We start from the raw sequence: 26,994 nt of genomic DNA, 5'->3' as shown, positions 1-26,994 counted from the left end.
TACCTACAGAGACAACCAGTAGCGGCTCCTGGGTTGACAAATAGGCGGGGCAGAGTCTGTTGATCAAGTTTAGAAAAAAAAATTGGCATAGTTCCAGGTCACCGGCAGCTGGAAGCACAAGGGCGGTCCACGGAGATTTTGTTCATTTTTACGACTCTTTCTTTCTATGGCTAGGCTATGAGCGAAATCTGGGGAATGGAATTCCATAATGTTACCACTTGCGGTCAAAATACCGTTTTGTTCATGCATTATTAACCTATGTTAGCCTACTTAATGTTATTTTATTCATAAGAAGTGAAGTTTAAAATGTTGAGATTCCAGACAAATAAAAGCTACAATGTAGGTACCGCTAATCAGCTCATTAGCTCAGATCAGTGGAGAACTACTTTGGGGGAAAAACTCAAGAGGGAAACAAATAACCGAGAATTCGTTGCGAAATCAAAATTCCACTAGAGCTCCAAGTGTAGGCTTCACGCCGCCTTACACCACTCAGCTCTCATAGTCAAGTTTAAGTTGTTTATTGTCATGTAGGCCTAGCCTACTCATAAAAGAAATTATAAGTAACGAAATTATTGTGTTCAAGAGCCAGCTCAACTTTAAAGAGTAAATTAAAAGTAGGCTATTCATTAAAAAGGTAAATATTCTGTGTGTATGAATGAGTGCTTGCGTGTCCACCGTGGTTTGTATAGAAATTAATATTAAGTGACACATACACGTAAAAGGGCAGTTTTTTTTCAAGAGCTCCTTGGGGAATGATTTGGAAAATTTGACGAAGCTTGAACTATCAAATAGGATGGCGGCAGACAAATGGCCAGTGAATGAAAATCTGTCGGTGGCGGTAACTTGTCACACACTTATAGGCAATTTGCGCAAAGTTACAAGCGGTCCTGCGCTTATCCTGGACACCGGTATGTTTTGCACAAAGGCATAGGACATCATGTAGGCCTATCGTTCTCATGTTGGCCACAAACTTGTCTGTAACCCTGTGTGCCTCCACTGCATCGATTGCTCTTTTCTGCAGCTGTGCATAGAGCACATCTACACGGGGCATGATCTTAGAACAGGTCTAAGGAATAAAAACTCGGGATCTAAGAGCATTCGAGAAAACCCTTTAGCCTCTCTAACTGAGATTGTATTAAAATCTCCAGATGTTTCAATTATTTCGAAACATTCCAAAATAAGCTTTTAAATCTTTTCGGAAATCTTGTGAAAAAAGCGGAGAAACTATAAAAATCCGAGAAGAAGACACGCACTGAGGATGCTGCTGACGCAGCCTTTTCCATCACCAGGTTCAGGTCTTGCACTTTCTTACGCACTCCACCAGATGCTCCTCTCATGACACTAGCCCCATCAAATGTCTGTGCAATCAGCCTTACTTTATCTGTGTCACTCTCAGGTGAACAAACTCGTACACGATTTCGCACTTACAGTGTAGCCCTCATCGAGTTGTGCCACAATATTAGCTTTCCCCAGCATGGCTAATTTGCACAACTCAGATGCTAGCCTCATGTTTTTTGCCTTCTCTGAAAAATGTTTCATGTCACACACACCTACACTAGCCTACTCCAAACATCCCCTTGTCCCCCAGAAGATCGGAAAAGCAGGCATGGAAAACAGAACATTTTATTGCGTTCAGGACAACCAGAGCTTCTTATCAGACATATGGCCTACCACAAACGTGAAAATGTCCGATTAAATGACCGACTCTTGTCCTTTGTTTGTTGGTATACGATGTTAATGTCGGGCTGATCAGGTCCTAGGTCTTTGATAGCTAAGTTAACTACAAACTCAAGTCTTTCGAATAAGTTCTTTAAGAGAAACTCCACACTATTGCACACACGCTGTTCACTCGCCATTTTTCAACTGTCTGCCTGACCTCACAAACTTCGTGCGGACTAATACAGTAGGCATAGGCTACTACCTACAGTAGGCAGTAAGTTCTGACGTCATATAGGGTGGGCAGTGGCATGATCTGCCCACCCGACCTTCTACTAACCACTCTCTAGCTGCAGTTCCATTATCGGTCGACAGATTTACATAGACAAACAGCAGGCGCTGTTCAATTTCTTCAGGGCAGTGACGTCACTGCCCTACCAGAAATGAAATGTAACGTTACAGTAGGCCTACAACAACTACGGATATGATCAATGAGATCTTTGCAAATCATACAAAAATGTAACATGATTGAGTACTTTGCCACTGATTACAATAATAAACAAACAACATTTTATTTAAAAAAAATATTTTGTGGATATACTTTTCTAGTGGATGAATCTTTAGTAGGGCTCTGCCCCTCCTGCCCAAGTGAACGAGCCGCGTCTGAAGACAACACAAAAACAGCACAAGCACTGTTCTACTCCCCCTACTGGTGGAACAACGTAACAGTCACACTCACTCATACGCTCAGCTCTGCCCACTCACTCCGACATGCGCACAGATAGATAGAGAGAGAGAGAGAGAGACTGCAGAGGAGACATGAAGCAAGACACTTTCAGCAGTAATCACATGAGGGAAGATCATTCAGGTGAAAAAGTTTTTGTATTTTATATAAAACTCCTGTTTGTTTAAAAGATCTCATGAGTAATGCAGTGGCTGTGCGTGTGTATTCAGGGAAAATAGTGTTTATAGCATCATTCCCTCTCTTTAGTTTCGAAATTCAAAAGTAAACGGTAGTAGGAACGCCTACAATGCAGTCGGAAGAATGTGTCAATTTGTTTACAGCAAATGCAGGCTGCTTACATTGTTTCCTGACTGCTGATGCTGTTTATTGTCTGTTTGCAAAGTTTAGGCAAAGTAGGAAGTAACATTAGGAATCCCTGATCAATGTGATCACCCATCACCATGCGTCACTGTGGTACTGCATGTTAACCTGCACATTTGGACTAGATGTGTAGATGTGCTGGCCTATACCCACACTATGTGTGTGTGTGTGTGTGTTTGTGTGTGTGTGTGTGTGCGTGCATTTGTGGTGGTAGGTGACGGGGGTGTTCACAGTTTTGAACAAATTTGCGCAACGTGGTTCTGATGCTAACAGGAATAAATCACGGTTTAGCCAGTCGTCTTCTATGCCAACAACAATCCTTACAGGATTTGTAATGTTTTCTTTAAACGTTATGCAGGTTTGTTGAGGGACAGAGACACAAGGAAAGGCTGTGCAAAAATGCACATAGCATCATCCAATTCAAGTAGTACAAGATAGAAAATCATTGTGTGGTGGTCAGTGTTGATATTGTGGTGGGCCACCACGAATAAGCCAATGTATGAGAAACACTGGTGTGTGTGTGATTAAGTTAATGAGATGATGGTTGTTCTCTGCTTGTTCTCTAGAATAAGACTTGCTCCCGAGGAGGGTGGTGCTGCCAGTCTCACTGAGGAACAACACACCAGCCATGAAACATGGAGGTGAGGAGTGTGTGTGTGTGATTAATGTGATTAGTTAATGTGGTGATGGAGATTGTTCCCTGCTTGAAGGTAAGAAGTGTGTGTGTGTGTGTGTGTGTGTGTGTGTGTGTGTGTGTGTGTATATGTGATGATTCATTTAATGAGTTAATGTGGTGATGGAGGTTGTTCCCTGCTTGAAGGTAAGAAGAGTGTGTGTGGGTGTGTGTGTGTTCGTGCACAGAACCGAAGTACATATACGTTTGTGCATGAACGAGTTTTTAGGTTTAAATCATGTGTTTTGGCTTTCACACACAGATATCAGCAGATCCACAAATCCGACTTGCAGAAGAAGTTTCAGTGTCTGATTGAGGGAATCACACAGCAGGGAGACACCAGACTCCTCCATGAGATCTACACAGACCTCTACATCACAGAGGGGGGAAGAGGAGAGGTCAATGATGAACATGAGGTCAGACAGATAGAGAGGGCATCCTGGAGAGAAGCAGCACGAGGCAGAACAATCAAATGCAGTGACATCTTTAAACACTTCCTGGAAAAGGAAAGACGCAGAAAAGAACACTTCCTGGAAGAGGAAAGACGCAGAAAAGAACACTTCCTGGAAGGTGAGGGAAAAAAGAAGGGCACAATCTTTGAACCCAGACAATACAAACCCCTCAGAACAACAGTGCTAACAAAGGGAGTGGCTGGCATTGGAAAAACAGTCTCAGTGCAGAAGTTCATTCTGGATTGGGCTGAAGGAACAGCCAATCAGGATGTCCACTTCATATGTCCTCTTCCTTTCCGGGAGCTGAACCTGATGAAGGAGAAGAAACTCAGTCTGGTGGATCTTATTCAGCACTTTTCCCCTGAAATCAAAGATTCCAGAGTCTTCTCCAGTTCAGAGTACAGAGTCATGTTCATCTTTGATGGTCTGGATGAGTGTCGAATTCCTCCAGATTTCCACTCCAACCCGAAGTGTTGTGATGTGACAGAGCCAGCCTCAGTGGACGTGCTGCTGACAAACCTCATCAAGGGTAATCTGCTTCCTTCTGCTCTCCTCTGGATCACCACCCGGCCAGCAGCAGCCAATCAGATCCCTCCTGAGTGTGTGAACCAAGTGACCGAAATAAGGGGATTCAATGACCCACAGAAAGAGGAGTACTTCAAGAAGAAAATCAGTGATGAGAACCTAACCAGCAGAACTATCACACACCTGAAGTCATCTAGGAGCCTCTACATCATGTGCCACATTCCAGTCTTCTGCTGGATTTCAGCCACTGTTGTAGAGAAAACATCAAAAGAATCAGACAAAGTTAAAATGCCAAGAACTCTGACTCAAATGTACACACACTTCCTGATGATACAGACAGGCATAAAAAATGTCAAGTACACAGAGAGAAAGGAGACAGATGAAGAGGTGATTTTCAAACTGGGGAAACTGGCTTTCCAACAACTGCAGAGAGGCAATCTGATCTTCTATGAGGAAGACCTGAGAGAGTGTGGCATTGACGTCACAGAAGCATCAGTGTACTCAGGAGTGTGTACTCAGATCTTCAGAGAGGAGTCTGGGCTACACCAGGGGAAGGTGTTCAGCTTTGTGCATCTTAGCATCCAGGAGTTTCTTGCAGCTCTGTATGTGTTCCTCTGCTTCAGCAACAGACAGAGAAACATGCCTGACCAACAGCAGACCTCTCAACTCTCTGCTCTGTTCAGAGATGCAACACTTCATGACCTACACAAGACCGCAGTGGACCTGGCCTTACAGAGTAAGAATGGACACCTGGACCTTTTCCTCCGCTTCCTTCTGGGCCTCTCACTGGAGTCCAATCAGAATCTCTTAAAGCACCTACTGCCACAGAGCAGTAGCCATTCAAATAGCTCAGAGCAAACAGTCCAGTATGTCAAACAGAAGATCAGAGATCAGAGGAGCTCAGACAGAAGGATCAACCTGAGAGAAAGAGATTCAGACAGATATGAAAGTGAAGATGAAGATGACTCAGACAGATATGGATATGAAGATGAAGATGACTCAGACAGATATGGATATGAAGATGAAGATGACTCAGATAGAAGGATCAACATGTTCTACTGTCTGAATGAGCTGAATCACCATGCAGTAGTAGAGTACAAAATGAGCTCAGAAGATCTGCATGTAGAGACACTCTTACCAGGAGAGTGGGGGACTAAGTTATGGAAGACGTTTAAGATGTCAGAAGAGCAGCTGGCTGAGTTTGACCTGCAGAAGTACATAAAGACACCAGAGGAAGATCAGACTGAACTCCTCAGTCCAGATGAAGTTCTTCTGAAGGTGCTCCCAGCAGTCACATCAGCTCTGTAAGTAACAATATCTGAGTGTTTGTACAGTGTGTCTGCGTGTGTGTGTGTGTGGCGCATGGCGTAAAACTCGTTTTTCACCAATAATTTGGTATTTTGCACGTTTATTTTTTAAACATTGCGCCCAGGGGTGTGGCAATTAACAACCTAGGGAGGGGCCTGGCGCGTTGTCTAAAAATCGCTATCAACCTAAACCTGGTCAGAAGTCACTGGCGAGTTGTTCATATGCTATTTTAAGAGCGCATGTCAACAGTCATATTGGCAGGTGCACGCACCATCCTTCTACCATTCATGAACGCACACCAGCGCACGTCCATGCAAAGCATTACAAATTGCACGATTACAATGGGAAACATAATTACAATAAAGATATTACGAAATACTGTACATCTCATGATGAGTAGTTATTCACCGTCATGTGCAAATTGGTAATGACGGTTAAAAGTGATTAGGGGAGAGGCGAGAGACACGTATGGAGCACAGCTGAAGACGCACTGTCACGAGATATAAGCAACTTCTCTGCAGGATAAATGTTGTTTTATTCAGTCATTTGAGCAATATTAGGGTAAGTGTTGCTTTTTCCAGCCTATGTTTTCGATGGTAACCCATTGTCAGTCAATAGTGAAAGTAACTGCATATAACTGTCTTCGTTGACTGACACCTTGGTGAAGTTAGTTTCACTTTGCCAATAAGTTCAAATAATAGACGAGTGCAAATGTGTGAAGGCTATGCTAGGTTTTAGTAATGCATGGTTTAAGAATGACTATTTCATACGGTCTCGCAAGCAGCCTCCTTCAAATGCACCGTTGAATGCCAGAATACCGATGCATTTATTTGACATATCGCGCTTTGCGCCGTTAAAGGGAATGACAGATATCATTCTCATTGGTTTAAAATGATGTTACGCCCCAAACACACACTGATTAAAAAACCTAGGAACACCTTGTTGCGCCATGCGCTCCACTTTTGATAACGAAACCCCTCCCAATGTGAACTGGACATCCGACTAAATTTGAATAGACTTTTGACGAGTGACGATGCACTTTAGAATGTCATGATAGGGCCCTATGTCTGTGTTTGTAACGACCTGGCTTCAAGTTGTGAAAAAACAGAGAACACACATTTTAACTTAAGAATTTATTAACTAATGTAACAAAAGTAATGCAAAAGCATAAGTTTAAGGAAAACACTTGAGTGTCAGTGTCAAATATATGATTTATTTAAATACAGTCAGGGGAATAAATACAACAGTCTATAGGTCCACATAGGAGAGCAACTCGTGGGCTGGTGGGGTGTGGGGGTGGGGTCACACCGTGAGGGCATAAGAAAAACTAAACCATTCATCTAAAATGGATTTTACGCGCCGCGAACGGAACGCTTCAGTTACGCGCCTGGTGTAGCTCATACCTAAGACTCCAATATTCAATGTTCCCAAAAGCAATTCAGTGTGAGAGTAGGAGAGGACAGCGCAGCACACGCACAGCAAATCTTCACACCAGTGTCCGAAAAAACAATAACGCTTCACACGGCAAACACAATTACGATGCAATTGAGTCCATGGAAGATACTGGGAGTATTCTTTTCAAATGTCCAACTCTAACGTGATCTTGCAGTAGCCCCAATCCAGCCAGCAGTGGGTTAACAGTCCCCTCTCGATACCGCAGCCCAGACCAAAGTCAGATTTAAGGAGTGTGTGCTTAACTTGAGTAGGTCAATAGGCAACACAGAAGCCTGCAGCAGCAGCAGCGTTGGCTCAGTCAACAAACAGCAATATGCCCACACTGGTTACAGCAGCTAACGGCCCACTCTCCCTCTGGCTGGAGCTGCAGAAAACAGTCTTCTTTCCAAGACATTATGGAAGGAGTAAAATGCTGTGTATTGGTACTTTACACACTAAATGTCCACATACTTAGCTATTTCCACATAGATTTTTATGATCCTACTAGCTACCCCACATACACATTTCAGTTGCCTGAAAATGACACAAAAAATACAAACACGCCTTGTTTTATCCTTATTATTGTCATGGTCATTTCATGTGGAGACGTCAAATTAAAACATTAATAAACTGTGAAGAGGAAATAGTGACTGATACTGAAACAAAACTGTTTTTTTTAATACCCTCAATATCACACTTAATGCACATTTTTCTGAAATCTAGGGACCTTTTGAAAGTCAGGAAACATTTAGGACAGACTTGTAATTGTTTACACATGCTTTTTATGAGTTGGTCTTCCACCCTCCTTGAGGAGGCTAGGGATAATATTTGTCAAGATATTAATGCCCAAACATGGCACATGTTTTTCAAGCTGTAAAAATGAAAGAATTTCAATGTCTGAAAAAGATATGAAAACATAAGTTTTGCACAGAAATATTTCACAGGCCTTGGTTTTAAGACCCATTGATGATATAGACAAGATTTGAACAAAATTTGAGACGATGCAGCAACAACCTGTCAAGAATCTGATTTGACACGGAATGACCCATTCATGAAATCTTGTAGACACTGTGTATTTAGTAGCCTATGTGTAAGGCTTCAGCATAAAACTGAAGAAAGTCAGATCAAAATCATTGCGTTGCCTAGAGATTACTCTCTCCCCCTCACTCTGTCACTAAAAAAAGTCACTGAAGAAGAAGAACAGGCCAGTGAACCCTTCTTCTTTTTCGGTGAGCTTTTTTTTGGCAGTTTGCAAATGGAGTGCATTACCAACACCATCTGCTGGACTGAGGTGTAATGGCAAGTGTACTCTTTAGCCTCGTTCTGGCCGTCAGGTGAATAAGGCGAATTAAGGGACGCCGGGGTGTTTGTGAAGAAGTGTTTGTGTGTGTGTGTGCGAAAGGGAGTGTGTGAAAAGAGTGTGGAGGGGCACGTGTATGTGTGTGTGTGTGTGTGTGTGTGTGTGTGTGTGTGTGAGAGAGAGAGAGGGCGCCGGACTGTTTGTGAGGAAGTGTGTGTTTATGTGTGTGAGGGTTTGTGTGTCTGTGTTGGTGACAGTGTTCTTGAGATTAGATAAGCCTTGATAATATAAGCCTTTATAACATAAGATAAGCCTTAGAGAGAGACACAGATTGGATTAATACCCATCAGAATTCTAGCTTGCTGAACAGAAATCATCTCAGGTGCAGTAGCATACAAGTAGGGTCAGGAGATAAGCTTTGGTATGGAAAGAATAAAACAGCTTGTGTATGTAATATATCATGTGGTTTAATATAGACAACAATTATACAACTGGAAAGAGGAATAAAACAGCTTGTGTATGTGTAATATATCGTGCCGTTTAGCAAGAAGTTATATTTAGCCAATTTTAGCATGACTGCTCACCTTCATGTAACCTAACCTCGTCTCTGCTGTGCAACCCTTCTGGCCGGTTCGTTCGTAACAGAAGGCCTGTCTGCATGCCGTTCTAGGTAAGAAAGAGACCTAACCAAACTTGAATGGAATGAAAAAGCAAACCTTTACATGCGTAAGGATAAGACGATGTATCGAACTGCCACTCTGTCCAAAATTATTTTTTGTTACCTGTTACAGCAGAAGGACTCTAATTCTCTCTGCAATCTGCAGATATTAAGGTTGGTGTAAGGCCATGCAAACTGGAGATGTAAAGGTTCCCTTCATACTATATCATATCATAAATATCATCATAAAGTTACTCATTGGAATTTTACATTTGAACTCTGATTGGTGTAAATCTGAAATGGCGACTGGTAGCGCGTCTGTCGAACATGTACAGTTAAGAACAAAATTAAACAATCAACATTGAATCAATATTTGCCAGGGGTATAAATAATTTTGTTCTTAACTGTATGTGTGTTGTGTGGCTTGGGTTCAAACTCAGCTGACATGGTTCATGTTTTTTTCAGTACACCTGTTTATTGTCATTTAAACTCTTCCTTAACCACGTACTCTAAAGCAGCCATTCAAAAAGATAAGTGTAGGCCTACTGAAGTGAGGTTATATCTTGCAGCACCTTGTAAGCAGTGTCCCTTCCATTTCTTCATCTCTAATATTTGATTATTTGTCGTGTCTTTTTACAGGCTTGCTGAATGCACCCTTACAGAGAAGTCCTTTGAAAGTGTGGCTACTGTTCTACAGTCACCAAACTCCCTGATAGAGCTGGACCTGAGTCAAATTAACCTAAAAGATTCTGGAGTTCAGCTTCTCTCTAAGGGACTGTCTAGTCCCCACTGCAAACTGCAGACATTAAGGTTGGTGTAAGGCCATGCATTTCCTGACATTTGTTTGTTTACTTGATTTTGTGGTTAGTTATACACACTTTGGGGCAGGGAAACAAAAATATTCATTATTTATAATGAATTGGGCAGCAGTGGCTCAGGAGGTGAAGAAGTTGTCTAATCAGAGGGTTTCTGGTTCGTGTCTAACCCTTCTGACCCTGTTGAAGTGTTCTTGAGCAAGACACTGAACCCCAAAGTGCTCCCGATGAGCAGGTTGGCGACTTACATTGAATGGAATTTTAAATTTGCCCTAATATTAGGCAGGTCAATATTTGTCATGCATTCTATTACCTGAAATGTTACTTCTGTGTACTGGTATACATTAAAGAACACTACTACTTGCCCACAGGTAACATTGATTAATAATGTGTCTACATATCTAAATGCAGCATCAAGTAAAATTCAACACCTGTTAGATAGTGTGGGAACAACAGTGGTTTACACTGCAATCTTTCTTTGCATTTGTTGCGTGACAGTAGTCAGCTTTCTCAATTTTAAACAAAAGGTAACCTATTTTTATAGATATTGTGTAAAAATAGTGCTTCTACTGCCTTGCTAAGTTGTCTTTTGTGCTTGACCAAATTATGTCATAGTTCTTATGCGCAGGCAAAAGACCCTGCCCTGAGCTAGAAGCTGCAATAGTTATTTGGTCTTTCCTGCCACTGATTGCTCTCCTCCATCTGACTCCAGACAGACTTGTGGGGAAACATTAGTTTTAATGTATTCTAATTCCACTATAATAATAATTCCACTCTGCGCTTCTTTTTGCCTTGGCTTCTTCTTCTGCTGAATGCTGTGCGTGGATACTCTGCTGTAACATCCAGAACGAAGAACCGTTATTTCTCCAGCCAGCTTCAAGATTTTACCTGCTCTATAGCTAGCTCGATTGGATTAACATTGGATTTTAAGTCAACTCATGGTTTCTTCATTTTGGAATTAGGAAAACATATATTGGACATTCTTTAGACTTCCTCCATACAACCCCATTTTGTTTGTGTGTGTGTGTGTGTGTGTGTGTGTGTGTCTCTTTCAGGCTCAGTAATTGTGGTATCGCAGATGAAGGTCATCCTGGAGAATCAGCACAGAAGCTGTTCTCTGCTATACTTGAGAATCCTCATCATAAAGTTGAAGCACTTCGGTATGTACTCTAACCTATTCACGCCGGATGCTGCACTACGCAACATTCTATCTCCCGCCGGTTGCTGCATAGCGCAACATTGAATCTCCTGCTGGTTGCTGCGTAGTGCAGCATGCTTTTTATGTCATGTTTCTAGGTGCTACAGAGGCTTAGATAATAAGGTTTTGGTAGACGTTGACAATTTTTAGTATTTTTTCAGAAAACCCTCAGGAAATAAGGTTATTTAGTCTAGAATTCCATAGGATTCTATAGGCGTTTTTAACAGCCATTTTAGGAGTAAATGGGCTAATGAAACATAAATCTCAAGTTTCAGTCTGTATATGTGTTTAGATATTAACTTAATTGTTTGTTTATTTATTTATTTATTAATTTGTGCAGTTGCTTTCTTGTATGTGAGGTTATAGGGCTGCACGATTATGGCCAAAATGATAATCACGATTATTTTGATCAATATTGAGATCACAATTATTTATCATGATTATTCATTAATCTTAGTGACAAAAATATTTTTCCCTAAACATATTGACCTTGCTATCTGGTTCACCCAAATTTGTCCCCCACATTTACTCCCAGGCTTGGAATTTCATAATTTTAGGGGCAAGGCCACTCTTTTTACCGAATAAAACAGTACAAAACCTCAAACATGACATATTACATAGAACTGTAAATCATAGAACTGATTTTAATATTTACAGATATCTAAGCTATATTTAATATTTATTTTCTATTTGCCCTGTTATGAAATCATGTTTTGAACAATTTAAGCACAGTTTAGCTTTAAGAAACTCAAAAAGCCTACATGCATGCTTAGCATTTTGTGATCATTAAGGCTAGTTTGACAAACTCTTAGTCAGCTGTATATCCTCTCATTTTATTTACAGATATCTAGGCGATATTTGTAACATTTATTTTGTATTTGGCCTGTTATGAAATCATGTATTGAACAATTTAAACACATTGTGAAACCTAAAGCCCAAAGTTGGAGATATGCATGTAGACATTGCTGCAAATTTAAAACCCGGATTACCCGGATTACTCTGGAATGGCTAACTGTACAGGGGAATGCTTTACACCTTTGTGTTCGGTAAGGTCTGCTGTTTATTCTGATATGGTTCATGTGTCATGAGTTGAGGGAAAAGTTTGTGAAGTATTCCACCGAAATGAATGGGTAGGGAGATGGGCACAGAATGTAATATGATTAAATTGCTGTGTGCTGGCACTTTCTCCACTGCGTAAAAGACTAAATTAATTTGCGATGTGAATACTAAGCTTAATTTGCCAGGCCATAGGCTAAATAAAAATAGCTAGTCGGACGCAAAACAGAATATTGAAAGAAGGGGGCACCAAGGCCACAGTGGCCTGTGAAGCTCTGATTTCTTCCTATTTTGTGTAAATTAAAGAGGAAACATACAAATGAGTCATTTTAATTTCTAGAAAAATAGTGTGATTATGAGTTCTGTCATAATTATGTCAATTTTGTTGCAGATTTGCTGACTGTAAACTCCCAGAGAAGTCCTGTGGAATTGTGGCTACTGTTCTACAGTCACCAAACTCCCTGATAGACCTGGACCTGAGTCACAATGACCTGGGAGATTCTGGAGTTCAGCTTCTCTCTAAGGGACTGTCTAGACCCCACTGTAAACTGCAGACATTAAGGTTGGTTCAAGGCCATGCATTTCCTGATATTGTTTACTTGTTTGTTTAATTTGTATGAGAGTGTGTGTGTGTGTGTTAGGGATGGCGAAATTTAAAAAAAATCTTAACCGGCCACTGAGCCTCATTAACCGGTTAAAGTCGGTCACCGAAAATTCTAAGTCAAAGTCAAAGTCAGCTTTATTGTCAATTTCTTCACATGTTCCAGACATACAAAGAGATCGAAATTACGTTTCTCACTATCCCACGGTGAAGACAAGACATATTTTACCAATTTAAGTCCACAGACAAACATAACATTCAAGTAAACAAAAAAGTAAGTAAATAAGAGGGCACATATAATAATGAAAAAAAAATAAGAGCAGCAAAATTTGGTTGAAATTGTGCATAGACAGTCAATAAAATACTAGTGCAAAGTCAGGCCAATAAAAGGCTTGTGTAGTTCTGTTTGACCTAAGTAAGAAAGAAAGTGACATAGTGGTGCAAGTTATGTAAGAGCAGCAGATGTGTTGTGTTTTCAGGACAACAACAACAAGTTGTAAAGTGTACAAGTGTGCAAGTGTGCAAGTGGAGTAGTGCACGCGGCCATTGTGGGTCCAATGTCCAGGATGTTATGTAGCTGAGGGTGGAGGGGGGAGAGGAGGGAGAGAGTTCAGCATCCTTACAGCTTGGTGTATGAAGCTGTTGGTGAGTCTGGTAGTGCGGGAGCGCAGGCTTCTGTACCTCTTCCCAGAGGGCAGTAGATCGAACAGATTGTGAGCGGGGTGACTTGCATCACTCACAATTTTGGTCGCCTTGCGGGTGAGGTGGGTGGTGTAAATGTCCTTCAGGGAGGGGAGTGAAGCACCAATAATCCTTCCAGCTGTGTTCACTATGCGCTGCAGGGCTTTCCTGTTGTATTCAGTGCAGCTTCCGCCCCACACAGCGATACAGCTGGAGAGGATGCTCTCAATGGTGCCTCGGTAGAATGTGGTCATGATGGCTGGTGGAGCACTTGCTCGCCTGAGTTTCCGCAGGAAGTACAGGCGGCGCTGAGCTCTCTTCGCCAGTGATGCAGTGTTGGTGGTCCAGGAGAGGTCTTCACTGATGTGCACCCCCAGGAATTTGGTGCTGCTCGCTCTCTCCACCACAGCACCGTCGATGGTCAGTGGCAGGTGTTGGGTGTGACCTCTCCGGAAGTCAACAACAATCTCTTTGGTCTTGCTGACGTTCAGCAGGAGGTTGTTGTCCCTGCACCACGTGGTCAGATGGTCGACCTCCAACCTGTATTGGGTCTCGTCGCCCTTGGTGATGAGACCCACCAGAGTTGTGTCGTCAGCAAATTTCACTATGTGATTGTTGCTGTAGGTTGCAGTGCAGTCATGCGTCAGCAGGGTGAAGAGCAGCGGACTGAGCACGCAGCCTTGGGGGGCCCCTGTGCTCAGTGTGATGCTGCTTGAGGTATTGTTGCCAACACGTACTACTTGAGGCCTCTGACAGAGGAAGTCCAGTAGCCAGTTGCAGAGGTAGGTACTGAGTCCCAGTTTGTCAAGTTTGCTGATGAGTTGTTGTGGTATTATGGTGTTGAATGCAGAACTGAAGTCTATAAACAGCAATCTCACATATGAGTCTCTTTTTTCCAGGTGGGTGAGGGCTGGGTGGAGGGCAGAGTTCTATAACTGCCATTTATGATACCCGTGTCCTGTCGCGCGTCTTTCTCTGCCCGTGAAACAAGTTATCCCCCCATTTTAGAATGGTTAGGCTCCCGTCACACAATGTTAGTTCGTGCCCTTTGTATTATACATTTTCCCCAATCATTGTCCACTACTTGTGGAGGAATAAGGGTGTTGTTTTGGGGAGAAAAATAATTGCTTTCCCTGCGCACCCACGCACAGGCACACATTACGCACAACGTCGACCTTCCATGCAACGCGGCACCGAGCTCGGGCTATAAAAAGCTCACGTTACAAAGTCACAAACAGAGAACGCTACATTTGGTGGTGTTACAGGAAAGTATATTAACCAACGTCTTCATAAAAAAAAACTGATTGAAAAAAACGATTGCCAACAGCCTCTGTAGCGTGCTGCACAAAATCCTTTGCAATAAGTTCCTGTCATCATGCCAAGTACAGATGAATAATAAAACACAACAAGTAGGCATATGCTAAGTTAGTCTTTCGTGTCTTCGTTTGCCATTACATTGTTACAAATATTACAATAGTGGCGATTTTTTTTTTTAGCTGCGCAGACAGGAGCGGTCATGTAAGGCGTACAAATAGTCACTATAGTAACCGGTATAAACTGTTTTCGGAATGGCTACGTGAGCTCTGCTGCGGCAGAGCCATGGCTCTGTGCTGTGGTTGCGCTTAATAAATTCCGCCGTGGGACGGCTCATGCTCACATTTATCATTTTTAGATATTGAGTGATCATATCGCCCCATACAATACAACACCAATAACACGTGTGTGCGCAGTGTAATAACAGACGCTGGCTGGCATTCGGGAGCTTTAAAAATAGTGTTTTTTTTTTGCTTTTTTTTTAACCGGCGGCAGAAAATTTTAACCGGTCAACGTTGATTCGGTCAACCACCGGTTAAACGGCTACCGGTTAACATCCCTAGTGTGTGTGTGTGTGTGTGTGTGTGTGTGTGTGTGTGTGTGTGTGTGTGTGTGTGTGTGTGTGTGTGTGTAGGTATAATGTACATGTGAATGATTTTTGTACTGTCATTACAGGGGAATAATGTCTCTTGATTATGTTGATTTAATGGTGCACTGTTTAAAGGGACACCAGGCAACGTTTTCGTGTTAATTAATCATCTTCGTGAATCGGTATATGGTTAAATGACTCATTACGGGGCGAATGAAGGCTCTCTCGCCTGCCCCTACTGCCTGTAGGAAGAATATCCCACTTGCAAGTTCGATGTATCCTACCCGCCGACCGAAGCAGGATCAGTTTACAGCACAGAGGCAGGCTAACGAAACGCTAGAGATTGTTGCAAACGTGTGTATAATGGCAGAGCCGGCGAATAAGCAGCGAAAACCCTTGACGGAAGACGCAAAGAAAAGGAAAAGAGCTTCAGACCGAGCGAGGGGGAGTTTTGTAGAGAAAAAGCATCAGGCTTGCCTGGTGTCCCTTTAAACAGTATCCCTTTCATTTATCCATATCCAATATTTTCTTTTTTCTCATGATGTTTTGTAGACTTGCTGAATGCAAACTTTCAGAGAGGTCCTGTGGAATTGTGGCTACGTTTCTACAGTCACCAAACTCCCTGAAAGAGCTGGACCTGAGTCACAATGACCTGCAAAATTCTGGAGTTCAGCTTCTCTCTAAGGGACTATCTAGTCCCCACTGTAAACTGCAGACGTTAAGGTTGGTGTAAGACCATGCATTTCCCGATATTTTTTTGTATTTGTTTGTTTTCTTAATTGTTGTTGTTAGTAATAGTGACAGGGAAACAATAATATATGCAAGTCGTTCAGCCCTTCATAGCATTAACTCTGAATGTGCCAGTCTGTTTTCAATACATTTAGCTAATGCAGAATTAATATGACATTACAGATAAACCGTATTGTCATAGTATTTACAGATAAGCTGATACCAGTCAACAAATGTGTAATAATATATCTTCCAACAATATATGTAACAATATATCTTCCATTTATTCATGTTATCTTTTGTTGTATTCTTATGCAGGCTTGCTGACTGTAAGCTCACAGAAAAAATGTGTGAGACTGTAACTTCAGTTCTACAGTCACCAAACTCCCTGCTACAGCTGGACGTGAGTGACAGTGACCTGGGGGATTCTGGAGTTCAGCTCCTCTCTAAGGGACTGTCCAGTTCCAACAGCATACTGCAGATATTAAGGTTGGAATAAGGCCTTGCATGCATTTATTAATTAGGCAAATATTGTCTGATATCGATGTTAGGCCAATATGTCATTCATTACATCCCTACAAGTTAGTCACATTACACATTGCACTTCATCTTATTAAAATCTTTCAGATTTGTGTGTGTGTGTGTGTGTGTGTGTGTGTGTGTGTGTGTGATCTATGTCATTACAGGAGAATAATGTCTCCTAATTATGTTGATTATTGTTACGGCCGGCTCAGAGGCCACAACATAAAATGGAGATGGAAATCGGAGTTATTAATAGTAAATAGAGAATTTTATTTCAATAAATGATCATTCAGATTAATGCCACATTGACACCAGATCCGTGGTGTGCACGTTCTGTCGTAGCTGTGGCATGGTTGTGTGTCTGTGTGTGTGTGTGTGTGTGTGTGTGTGCAGGGGCGCAGGAGATATTTTGAAAGTGAGGGGGACCAAATTGTGAACACAAACCCATAGTGAGATCAGATATCGGATCGCCACCTCTGGCCCACTTTCGACCATCATATTTTAAACTTGCCAGAATATTAAGATAATACAATTGATTGTTTTCAAACAATTGTTTTCACTACTTGGGCCAATGGTAGAATACTGGTCACTTCTTGGGCAAATGGTAGAAAAAAGCAACATGGGATGTTGATATTTTATGAAGCCATGAATGAATCATCATGCCTATGATCCAAACATAGACTACATGATCAAATAGCCTAGTTAGGCCTACTTAAATTGTCTGGTATAAACCAAATCAACTCTCCACTGTGTGTTTGCAGTTAATATTTATGCAACGTTAGAACTTAACAAGTGTTGGTTTAAGTTACCAGTCCAGAACACACAGAAAATTGCAACAGAAAGTTGCCTTTATAATAACTATTTGTTCCAACAGCATTTAAACAAAGCATTTATAAAATTGAAAAAAAAAAAAAAAGACTTATAATTAAAATAAAATACTGTTACTGTAGTGACTGTATCACATTATCCCAAGCTTCAAAGAGCTCCCCACGTCTGTGACAGGCAGATGTGACACCGCTAAATTCTCAGCTTGTTTATACCCCACACTGAACGCATAAGAACGCTAGGCCTATCACTCTGGGGTGTGGTAGCCTACTCTCTGGGATTTATGCACCAAGGTAACTGAAGTATCCAATTTGTGTCTTGAAATTATGTTTGAAATAAATATATGTTGATAGACTTGTATTTTAGGCTAGTGAAAACGAGTTGATAAGTATAGGCTAGTTGAGTTTGTTATCATAAACATAACAGCTAACGTCATGTTGAGCAGGAGAAGTTGAGCACTAGGCTACCATAAATCCTCAAATTATGCCCGGGATTGATTTTATTTATAGCAGGACAAATAAAGGCAGGTTCCCATACAAGACGGGGTAACAATTGCCTACCATACCAACAATTGCCATCAGTCCACTAGAAGACATTGTTCGATTTAAGTCAATGAAATAACCTCTTCTTAATATTTTATTATATGTTGTATTGTATTGTATTATGTTGGTTGGATTAATAGCCTACGGTTGGCAAAGAAAAGTCGTTTTCCTACCATGGTCTCCAACACACGTTCTCAAGCTCATTCTCTTGCCGCCCCTTTCGAGCTAATTGCCAGAGGCTGAAGCCTATTAAACACAATTGTTGCGACTCAAGGCATTCCAGCCTACGAATTTTATTTAAAATTTATACTAAATCATGCATAATTAAACAATAACTCAATTTAGGCTACTTGTCTACGCAAAAAGGTTTCCATTACAGCACAACCCCTATTCAATGAAGGGCTGCCTTGTCTCGCAATAAACAGCAGTGGAAATCCCGACACTTTTTCAACTGCATGAAACTTAACAGTGAACCATCAAATATCTCCCAGATTTCAGTGCCCATCAGTCCCAACATTTAGCAATATAATCAAACAGTCCAAAAGTAAATTAAATCCCAAACCAAACCGAAAATGCTTTTGATAGCCTACCGGTATGCATGCCGCTCCAAACGAAATGCATGTCTAAATGCAGGTTAGACATATTTAAAAAAGCGAATACCAGCCTGCCTCAAAAAAAGATGATGATAAATGATTTATGCTAAGCAAGTAGCCTGGATTATTTTATGATTGTTAGTAGACAAACTGGCTTCAGATATCCAACAGAGTGAATATGAGATTGTGCAGTCTTACAGTACTGTAGATGGCTATGGTTAGTGATGTGATGCTGTTAATGGGGAGTTTTACAGTTAGCGCAAATCCTATAGGTTATTATTTATTTAGCGTACCTATAAGGCTTTTTTTCCTTATCAAATATGTGGGGGGCGACGGCTGTCTCTTCAGCACTGCGTGGGACATATCCCGCACGTCCCCCGTGCCTCCTGCGCCCCTGTGTGTGTGTGTGTCCACTCAGCCTAGCAGACGATGGGGTGTAAATGCTATTGGAATTGGTGTCTCTGTCTATGTCTGTGTAAGAGGGATAGGCAAAGCGTCTAGGACAGAGACACGTTGATGCTTTCTACCTGACATGGAACCTCACAGGGAATGGTAAACCAAACTCAAAATAATGAAATTGACAGATAACAAAAGTAGTAATTTAATGTAAATAAACTAGCATCACCATAATCCCCGTCATTATTGTTATAAGCAACACTCTTGTCACAACCACAAATGTGCATGCGCTCAGTCGGCTGCTTCCACCCCAGTTGTGCGTACTGCTCTCCCTCCATCTAAAAAACTAGTGCAGTGCCCGTTCAAACATACTATTCCTGTAACCCAATTACATGCCTGCAGGTAGGCCTGCTTTGAAAATAGAATAGGGAAAAACATCCAGGTAAGCATTCAATAATGAATAGGCCTACAGATAATATAATAATATAATAAATGTGAAGTGAGCAGAATTTAAGCATGGCTACATGTGACATTTTTTACAAATCAAAATTACATAATCCTAACAGCTGTTTTGAGTCAAGGCTATATGCTTAGCCTATTGAATAACTTGATGATGGAGAAAACAAACCATTTTGTGGAATGATGCATCATATGAAATTTGCAACGGTGTGACTCAAAAACAGTCTCTGGTGGCCTATAAGCATATAAGTGACATCACACTATGTCTGCCACTCGTTGCTTGTCGCTGGTCATGCTTTGCGTGTGTGGCATTCTGGACGTTCTTTAATTCGGGACCGTCATCGCTCGTTTCATTTTAGGACCTTGCAGTTGGAACTGTCGTTTGCTTATTCAAAGTCTAAAGACAGTCCAAAGTAGCCTGGGATATTCGAAGTGTCCGTTTATTGCACATCATTTTTTACGTCATTTTGAAGAGCCACTGCATACCTGTGTGTCTTGGTGTGTTGTTGCAAAATCCGCGGAGTTCACTGTATTGTTGAGGTTTTTACCCATGTAACCTACACCGATCCAGCTCTGCCAAAGCCTCTATCCTCACTGGTAGCTTACAGTACAGTGGTGTGTGGGAGGGGGAGTGGCTAGCGGCGAAAGCCAATGTGCTTCTTTTACCGATATATTTAACGATATCTTTTGCATTTCTTATTCAAACAATGTCAAATTGGGCACTGCACTTACTCATGCCCATAGCAAGACACCTGCCAAGTTTGAAATCAGTCTGACAAACGGTCAGCGAGATATGCGTGCCACAGACACGCATCCGGATAGCCTAGAAATCTAGACGCACGCTAGCGACGGCAAATTAATTTGCTCAGCCTGTACGTCTAGTAGCAAACCATAGGGATTTCTATTGGCTGACGCCGTGGACGTCATCCAATCACAGCGCTCTATTTTGTTAGAGAGTCTTACGGCGGGCTTAACAGGAAGACGACAGTCCTGCGACGGTGAACAACAAGGAAGGTGGCTATGGCGAACGAAGAGCGGTTGTTTGTATCGGCGTTGGCGTCAACTTTGGAGGAGTTGGACTTGTGCTTTTCTTTGAAAGTTGAGCAACACAATGCACTTAAGTCATTCCTTTCAAAGAAGGATGTATTTGCCGTTTCGCTCTGGCCACGTCATCCTGCTCTTTGTTCTGATTGGTCGTAGCGCTGGCCTATTGCATGCCTAGGCAGTTTGAAAGACAATTCTCTGCCCGCCCCTTGGATTAAGCGAGGTGAATGGGTCGATTCCAGACTATACATTTCAATGATATAGGATGGCCCGCCAGGCTAACATCCGGACAGACACACAGACGCTTCTTGCTTTATAGATAGATGAGAGCAAAAAACACAAGCCTGATCATGAATAGGTTGTTACGTTTTATTATTCATAACTTCCACATAATCTTAAATCAACGCCAACCATAACTTTTTTCACTAAAAGTATTGTCACTGAAGGACTCAGATTGCTTGGAGAGGTAACATTTATCTCAGAGCTCACTACTAAGTATGATTCTCTTGGCTAGACCATACATGTAGAATTTAACCCAGTTGACCCTCGCTACAAGGGATTATAATCTTACTTCAGTTTTATTAAATAAGTTATTTTTAAATAGCCAGCAATAATATTAAAAATAATGTCATATCCGTAAGCATTTCAAAATTCATCTCCGTTGCGGTCACAGAATAACCCTAAAACAATTTTGTCCAGTAAAAGAAGTCCAAAGCAGGGGAAATTCAAGGTCTCAGTAGCATACAGACATCACACACAACTCGCACTTACAGCAGAAATGGTAAATATAAGTATAAACATATAACAAAACTCTACTGTACAATAGAGACAGTAGAAGATAAGAAAAACTAGCAAAACTAAACACTAAATATAGTATATAAATTAAATTAAAAAATCCACAGTGTGCTTGAGGGTGATCAAGCATGAGACGCTTGCAGTGACAGGGCCGGGACTGGCCTGTAGTTCTGTGTGCATGGTAAGGTGCTCAAGAGAGTGAGTGTCATGGTGAAGGTGGAAAAAGTAGTCCAACAGTAGTCCTGTAGTTCTGTGTGCATGGTAAGGTGCTCAAGAGAGTGTCATAGTGAAGGTGCAAAAAGTAGTATTTACTCAGATAATCCACCCATATAAAAATATTCAAACATTAAAGTCATAGGTAGAGTTATGTGTAATAAAGTGGAATGACACAGGAAAAAAGTATTGAACATGCCTGCTGAAATTTCTTAAATGCTTTGTGAAAAAGCCTTTATTCGTAATGACTGCTTCAAGGCATTTCCTGTATGACCAAACTAATCAGTCACAGTATTCTGGTGTGCTTTGGCCCATTCTTCTAAACAGATACTCCTTTAATATTGAAGATTCCAGGGGTCCCTCTTGTGAATCCTGATCTTTAGTTAACTTCCAAAACTGTTTAATTGGATTGGTCAGGGCCTTGATTTCCTTTCAAGTTGAGAGTTTCCTTTGCTTGAATGGTTTGGATCGTTGTCCTGCTGTAAGGTCTAGCCATGTCTCATCCTCATCATCCTGGTGGATGTAAAGATTCTCCCAGAACAAAATGACTCCATTCATCATTCCTTCAACTGTATGAAGTCTGCTAGTGCCATGAGATGAAAAACAGCCCACACCATGATGCCACCACCTCCAAACCTTGTTGGTAGGGTATTTTTAGGGTGATGCACAGTGCCATTTCTCCTCCAAATATGGTGTGTATCGGTAGTATGACATCCGAAAAGTTACATTTTGCTCTTGCCTGACCAGAATACATTCTTTTAGTATTTCATAGGATTGTCCAAATTTTGTGTAGTAAACTTTCAACGAGCTTTGACATGTTTTCCTTCAGCAATAGTCATGCGGGATGAGCATGCATAGAAGCCATGGCAGTGGAGTGTATTGATTTTCTCTGTAACAATACCTGCTGCCTCCAAGTCTTTCTGGAGCTTTTTCCGAGTGGTCCTTGGCTCTTGGGCTACTCTTCTGACTATCCTTCTGACTTCCTGGTCAGAAATCTTGCAAGGAGATCCTATGCATGGACAGTTGATGATGCAGTGATGTAATGGCTCCAATACCGCTTGCGGGATGATTTTGAAGTTTTGAAGTGCATCTGTAACCAGTTCCATTGATATGTTTAGCAACAATAAGGTCTTGGGAGAGCTCTTTGCTTTTACCCATCATGAAATGTTTCTTGTGTAACACTTTGGTAACAAAAAACCTTTTTATAGCCTACCACTATGTACTAACCCAATTTGCACAGATAGGACGGATAATTTCTCTAACTACTTATAGATTCCAGTTTGTTCCTTGCCATTCCTTACCTTTGTGTACTGCTTTTTCTTAGTGTGTTCAATACTTTTTCCCTGTGCCATTCCACTTTTTTACTCATAACTCTACTTTTAGACATTAATGTTTGGATTTTTATACATGTGTGGATTACCTAAGTTAATGTCTGGTGAAAATTTCATGCAAATAGTCTCACTGGAAGTATTACTGAAAAAAATGTTGACGTGTTTATTACTTATTTTCCCCGCTGTATTTCGGAGCACCGGGGAGGGGTAAGGCACAGCACACAAAAGCAAAAACACAGCAAAATTAATTCATAAAATAAATCTAAATATCCACACACATGACTCATCGTATACCAGCTACAAGCAAACATTGATTCATGAGGTAGGCTACATCTAGACAGTGTTTTCACATAACGTACACATATTATATTATATTACTATTAGGCTATTTTGAACCTTATACTTTTGTTCCTAACTGTATATATAGGCCTGTACCAATTATATTATATTACTGTTTCTATCCTTTTTCTCCTATCATTTCCCCACTTTCTTATGTGGCACGAGAGATACAGTCAGTTCGTCACACTCGCGTCACTTTTGGAATATATTCATACTGCAGCGCAGCCGTTGAAGTTCAGTTCAACAAGAGTCAACCACAGGGAGTAGATGCTAATGTTAGGCAGTAGCTTTGCAGTGCTTCATTTTGCTGTTAAGACTTTGAGAAAATTATTGAGCCCTCTCGCCAGGTAGGCATATAAACTCTTTCCCTTTCCTTTCAGTACGTGTTATGTTAATGTTATGTTATGTTAATCAAATACTAGAATGAGTTCATTAACATTTGGAAAAAACTGGGGGAAAAGATTTCGGTTAATGTTCGGTTAACGTAAACATATTGCTATTATGCTAGCCGACCGTCTACAACGGTGTTGTTAACTTTACTGATGAGAAATGTCTTCAATAAATGACCTTTGTAATACATGTAACTTGTTAATACGTTTAAGAGTGTTTTTATTTTTTTTGTAGTTTTTGTTTTTAATGGCAGAGTACGGTTCGCAATGTCAATGTTGTCCGTTTAAGAAGAAAGTATCGATAACATTAGTTCAACAAGAGACCACAGGGAGTAGTCAATTCTGCTGTGTCTCTTTTGCTGGTAAGACTTTAGTAAACCTCTTGAATCTTTTCGCCAGTCTTTGAGGAGTTGTATCAGAGGGTAGAAGCTAGCTAACGTTAGATCTGCTGTTTTTAATCCTGGTGCCCAACGACCCTCCTGCTTTGCTTGAGTCTGCGGATCCAACGGCTGCTTTCGCCAACGGCTTGTGTCTGCTGCTCGAGCTCCTCGACCGAACTCCGGATTCAAATTTGGGGAACGTTTGTGTTTTGTTTCCCAACAGTTAAATCTAAACGATTTGGTTACATTCCATTGAAACGGCAATTGCATTGTTACCGTCGTCAAGCCCACGTCCAACTCCACTGTATGTTCGCGGAGACTTTGCGAGTGATCAAACGTTCGCCAAAAAGTCAAGACAAACAGACACCTGTTTGTAAACGTGCAAACTATGTTTGCGAATTTGAACGCACCTCTGGTTCTCAAGACAGAGTAGGCTACGACATACAGGATAACTGCGGCTACAGAGAGGGAGGGATTTAGAGGGTCTTGCAACATTTATTGCATTAATCCAATTTAATAACCATAACCAAATAAAATGGACTATATATATATTATATATTAATAACCATAACCAAATAAAATGGACTATATATTCTGTTTCAATGTGTGCGAAAATATAAAATGTACTGAGAAAAGAATGAATGAGGTAAAAAGAGAATGTGTATAGGGTAATTCTAAAATGTATATGTAGGCCTATTTATGAGCTCATATCATAGCACCTGAGCAACTAACCTTGTTGAGTTAGATAAAGAAAATAGATGAATAAGAATACATTTGGCAATTACAATAACTAAAGAAATGATATGAAACAAAATAGATAGCTGCTGCAATAATATGTAGGAAGAATCTCTGCAAAATCAGTCAAGTCAATTCTTTGAGCTGCGACCCGAGTATGGAGAGAGTAGCGATCTGATCTGATGTTGTGTTCTTATGCAGGCTTGCTGGTTGTAAACTCACAGATACATCTTGTGAGGTTGTGGCTTCAGTTCTACAGTCACCAAACTCCCTGCAACAGCTGGACTTGAGTGACAATGACCTGGGGGATTCTGGAGTCCAGCTTCTCTCTAAGGGACTGTCCAGTTCCAACTGCAAAATACACACATTAAGGTGGGTGCAGACATTAATTTCTTTCAATTCATTTTATCATTGTGCAGGTGTCATTCTACTTTTGAACTTACCTGTGAGTTTTAAAATGTGTGAACTGATTCAATCTCGGTCATAAGTTTATAATGAAGCAATATGGCACTAGTGAGAGTGGCATTGGTAGCACGTATTGCCATGGCTTTTATTTGGCCTCATGCTGCAGGTGCTCACAGCCATGGCAATATCTGCTACCAACTCCACTCTAACTCATGCCATATTGCTTTCATACAACAGTTCTACTACCAAGTAGTCGATTTGAAAGACACCAAATTGCTTCTAATATCATTTATTTACATTTTTCCCCCATTTATCCTTTGCCTGAAAAATATTTCCAATTCTCCAATATTTCCAATCTTCCAGTAGTTAAAACACAACACTTCACTGGAGAGCCAAGTTCAGGTGGCGTAGGCTATATGTGCACAGTCATTTCCAGAGCCTACTCGCTTGTCCATATGTCATATGCTGAATTGAACATTCACCCTACTCCATTTACTCCATTTTTCTCACTCAGTTGCTGTCAAATGTGATGTTACGAAATCGCTGTTCTCTCGCTGTGAATGAATGGAATGTTCACATTGGACAATTCAGAGCAAAAAGCAGAGTGTTCGAGTGGGGATGTCCTAAGATATCGCCACTCAACGAATGTGTCTTGTCCAATCAGAAATTAATAAATAGCACACATTACAGAGGAGGCATACATCTTACACAGGGTAAGTGTGGTGTGCATGGGGAAATCCTGACAGATAATCACCATGCATGCCCACTTCTTTTAATGCTACACTCTAGATAGACCCCTCAACCTAGCCATTCACATACATATTTAGGTCAAGAGTGGCGTGTTGGATGGAGGTCTGGGGGCGAGGTGTGGTTGGTCGTGGTAGTGGGGGACGTGTGCTTATCCTGGGGGGATGGGTGGCACGCAGGTCCTCCTCTCTGTCAGCTCATCGCCATAACTGCCGGGGCTGGGTGGAACTGTGGCCATTAATGGGTGCCCAGGTTGTCAATCAATCAGGCAATCAGTTATTCTTATTATTACACTCATCTTTAACAGAATAATTACAACTCCTCTCTTCTGAAACCCTCCCTCTCTGTGTTCCAGTTTCTCTCCTCCTGGCCCAACAGCAAGCCAACCTTACACATATGCACACACACACACACACTCACTACCCTTTACCCCCCCCACCCACACCCCCATCCCAACATCACCTCATTCACACTCTCAGAGCTACCATCCGCACCCCCCCATCCCCCCTTCTTGTCATTCCGGTCATCAATTTCATCCCTGATAATCATATCTGTAATCATCCTGGACGCAAATCATCCTTAGCCTTTCTGTTATTAATGTTATGTGTGTTAATAAGCCATGTCAATGTGATGTCATGTTAAGTTACAGTATGTGTTTGTGTAATGTACATCTGTTTGTCTGATGTAGTATTCTTGTGCATGTCGTTGTAGTGTTGCATTTTCTGTAATGTCAATGGTGTTTGCAATAAAAAAATTTAAAAAAAAGAAATTGATAAATAGTTTTACCAGACTAATCTGTTGTAAAAATAAACAAATTACTTCAGATTCAAACAATATCACCAGTTGTATGCAGGAAAGAGCAATGAAAAGGACAATCTCTCTCTCTCTCTCTCTCTCTCTCTCTCTCTCTCAGGCTCTCTGATTGTCTCATCTCAGAGAAGGGTTGTGGTTTTCTGGCTGCAGCTCTGACCTCAACCCCCTGCTATATAAGACAGCTGGATCTAAGTTACAATCATCCCAGAGAATCAGGACTGAAGCTGTTATCTGCTAGACTGGAGGATCCTGTCTGTAAACTGGCGATACTTAGGTATGTTCGGAAAGAAACCCCAGTGTTGCACATTTAGACGTTGTCTCCATTGTGGATACCATAGCTGTAGTGGACTATTTTCAAATGTGCGTTGTAAT

General features: G+C 41.3%; 3 protein-coding genes across 25 annotated transcripts in view; 1 reads left to right on the top strand and 2 right to left on the bottom strand.

Annotated features, from left to right (window-relative positions):
• LOC121718806 (NACHT, LRR and PYD domains-containing protein 3-like) overlaps positions 1–26,994 on the bottom strand; it is an 849,641-nt gene that overhangs the window by 273,695 nt on the left and 548,952 nt on the right. The window lies entirely within an intron of this gene.
• LOC121718961 (zinc finger protein 2 homolog) overlaps positions 1–26,994 on the bottom strand; it is a 389,219-nt gene that overhangs the window by 75,229 nt on the left and 286,996 nt on the right. The window lies entirely within an intron of this gene.
• Positions 1–26,994, top strand: part of LOC121718794 (NACHT, LRR and PYD domains-containing protein 12-like) — a 338,838-nt gene that overhangs the window by 50,192 nt on the left and 261,652 nt on the right. For 11 of the 21 annotated variants that reach the window (XM_042103979.1, XM_042103993.1, XM_042103986.1 and 8 more), the window contains 5 exons: positions 3,328–3,402; positions 3,697–5,715; positions 9,751–9,921; positions 10,982–11,086; positions 12,572–12,742. The exons of 1 other annotated variant lie outside the window; for it this stretch is intronic. In XM_042103979.1, coding sequence (XP_041959913.1) covers positions 3,328–3,402; positions 3,697–5,715; positions 9,751–9,921; positions 10,982–11,086; positions 12,572–12,742 — 2,541 coding nt within the window. Of the gene's footprint in view, positions 1–3,327; positions 3,403–3,696; positions 5,716–9,750; positions 9,922–10,981; positions 11,087–12,571; positions 12,743–15,917; positions 16,089–16,412; positions 16,584–24,858; positions 25,030–26,722; positions 26,897–26,994 lie in introns of all 21 variants that reach the window. 9 more of the 21 variants (XM_042103988.1, XM_042103987.1, XM_042103991.1 and 6 more) reach the window with 8 other exon arrangements.

This window comes from Alosa sapidissima, chromosome 9 (assembly GCF_018492685.1).
Source record: "Alosa sapidissima isolate fAloSap1 chromosome 9, fAloSap1.pri, whole genome shotgun sequence".
NCBI lineage: Eukaryota > Metazoa > Chordata > Actinopteri > Clupeiformes > Clupeidae > Alosa > Alosa sapidissima.
Note: the sequence above shows the minus strand (reverse complement) of the source record. Positions and strands in the feature narration are given on the sequence as shown.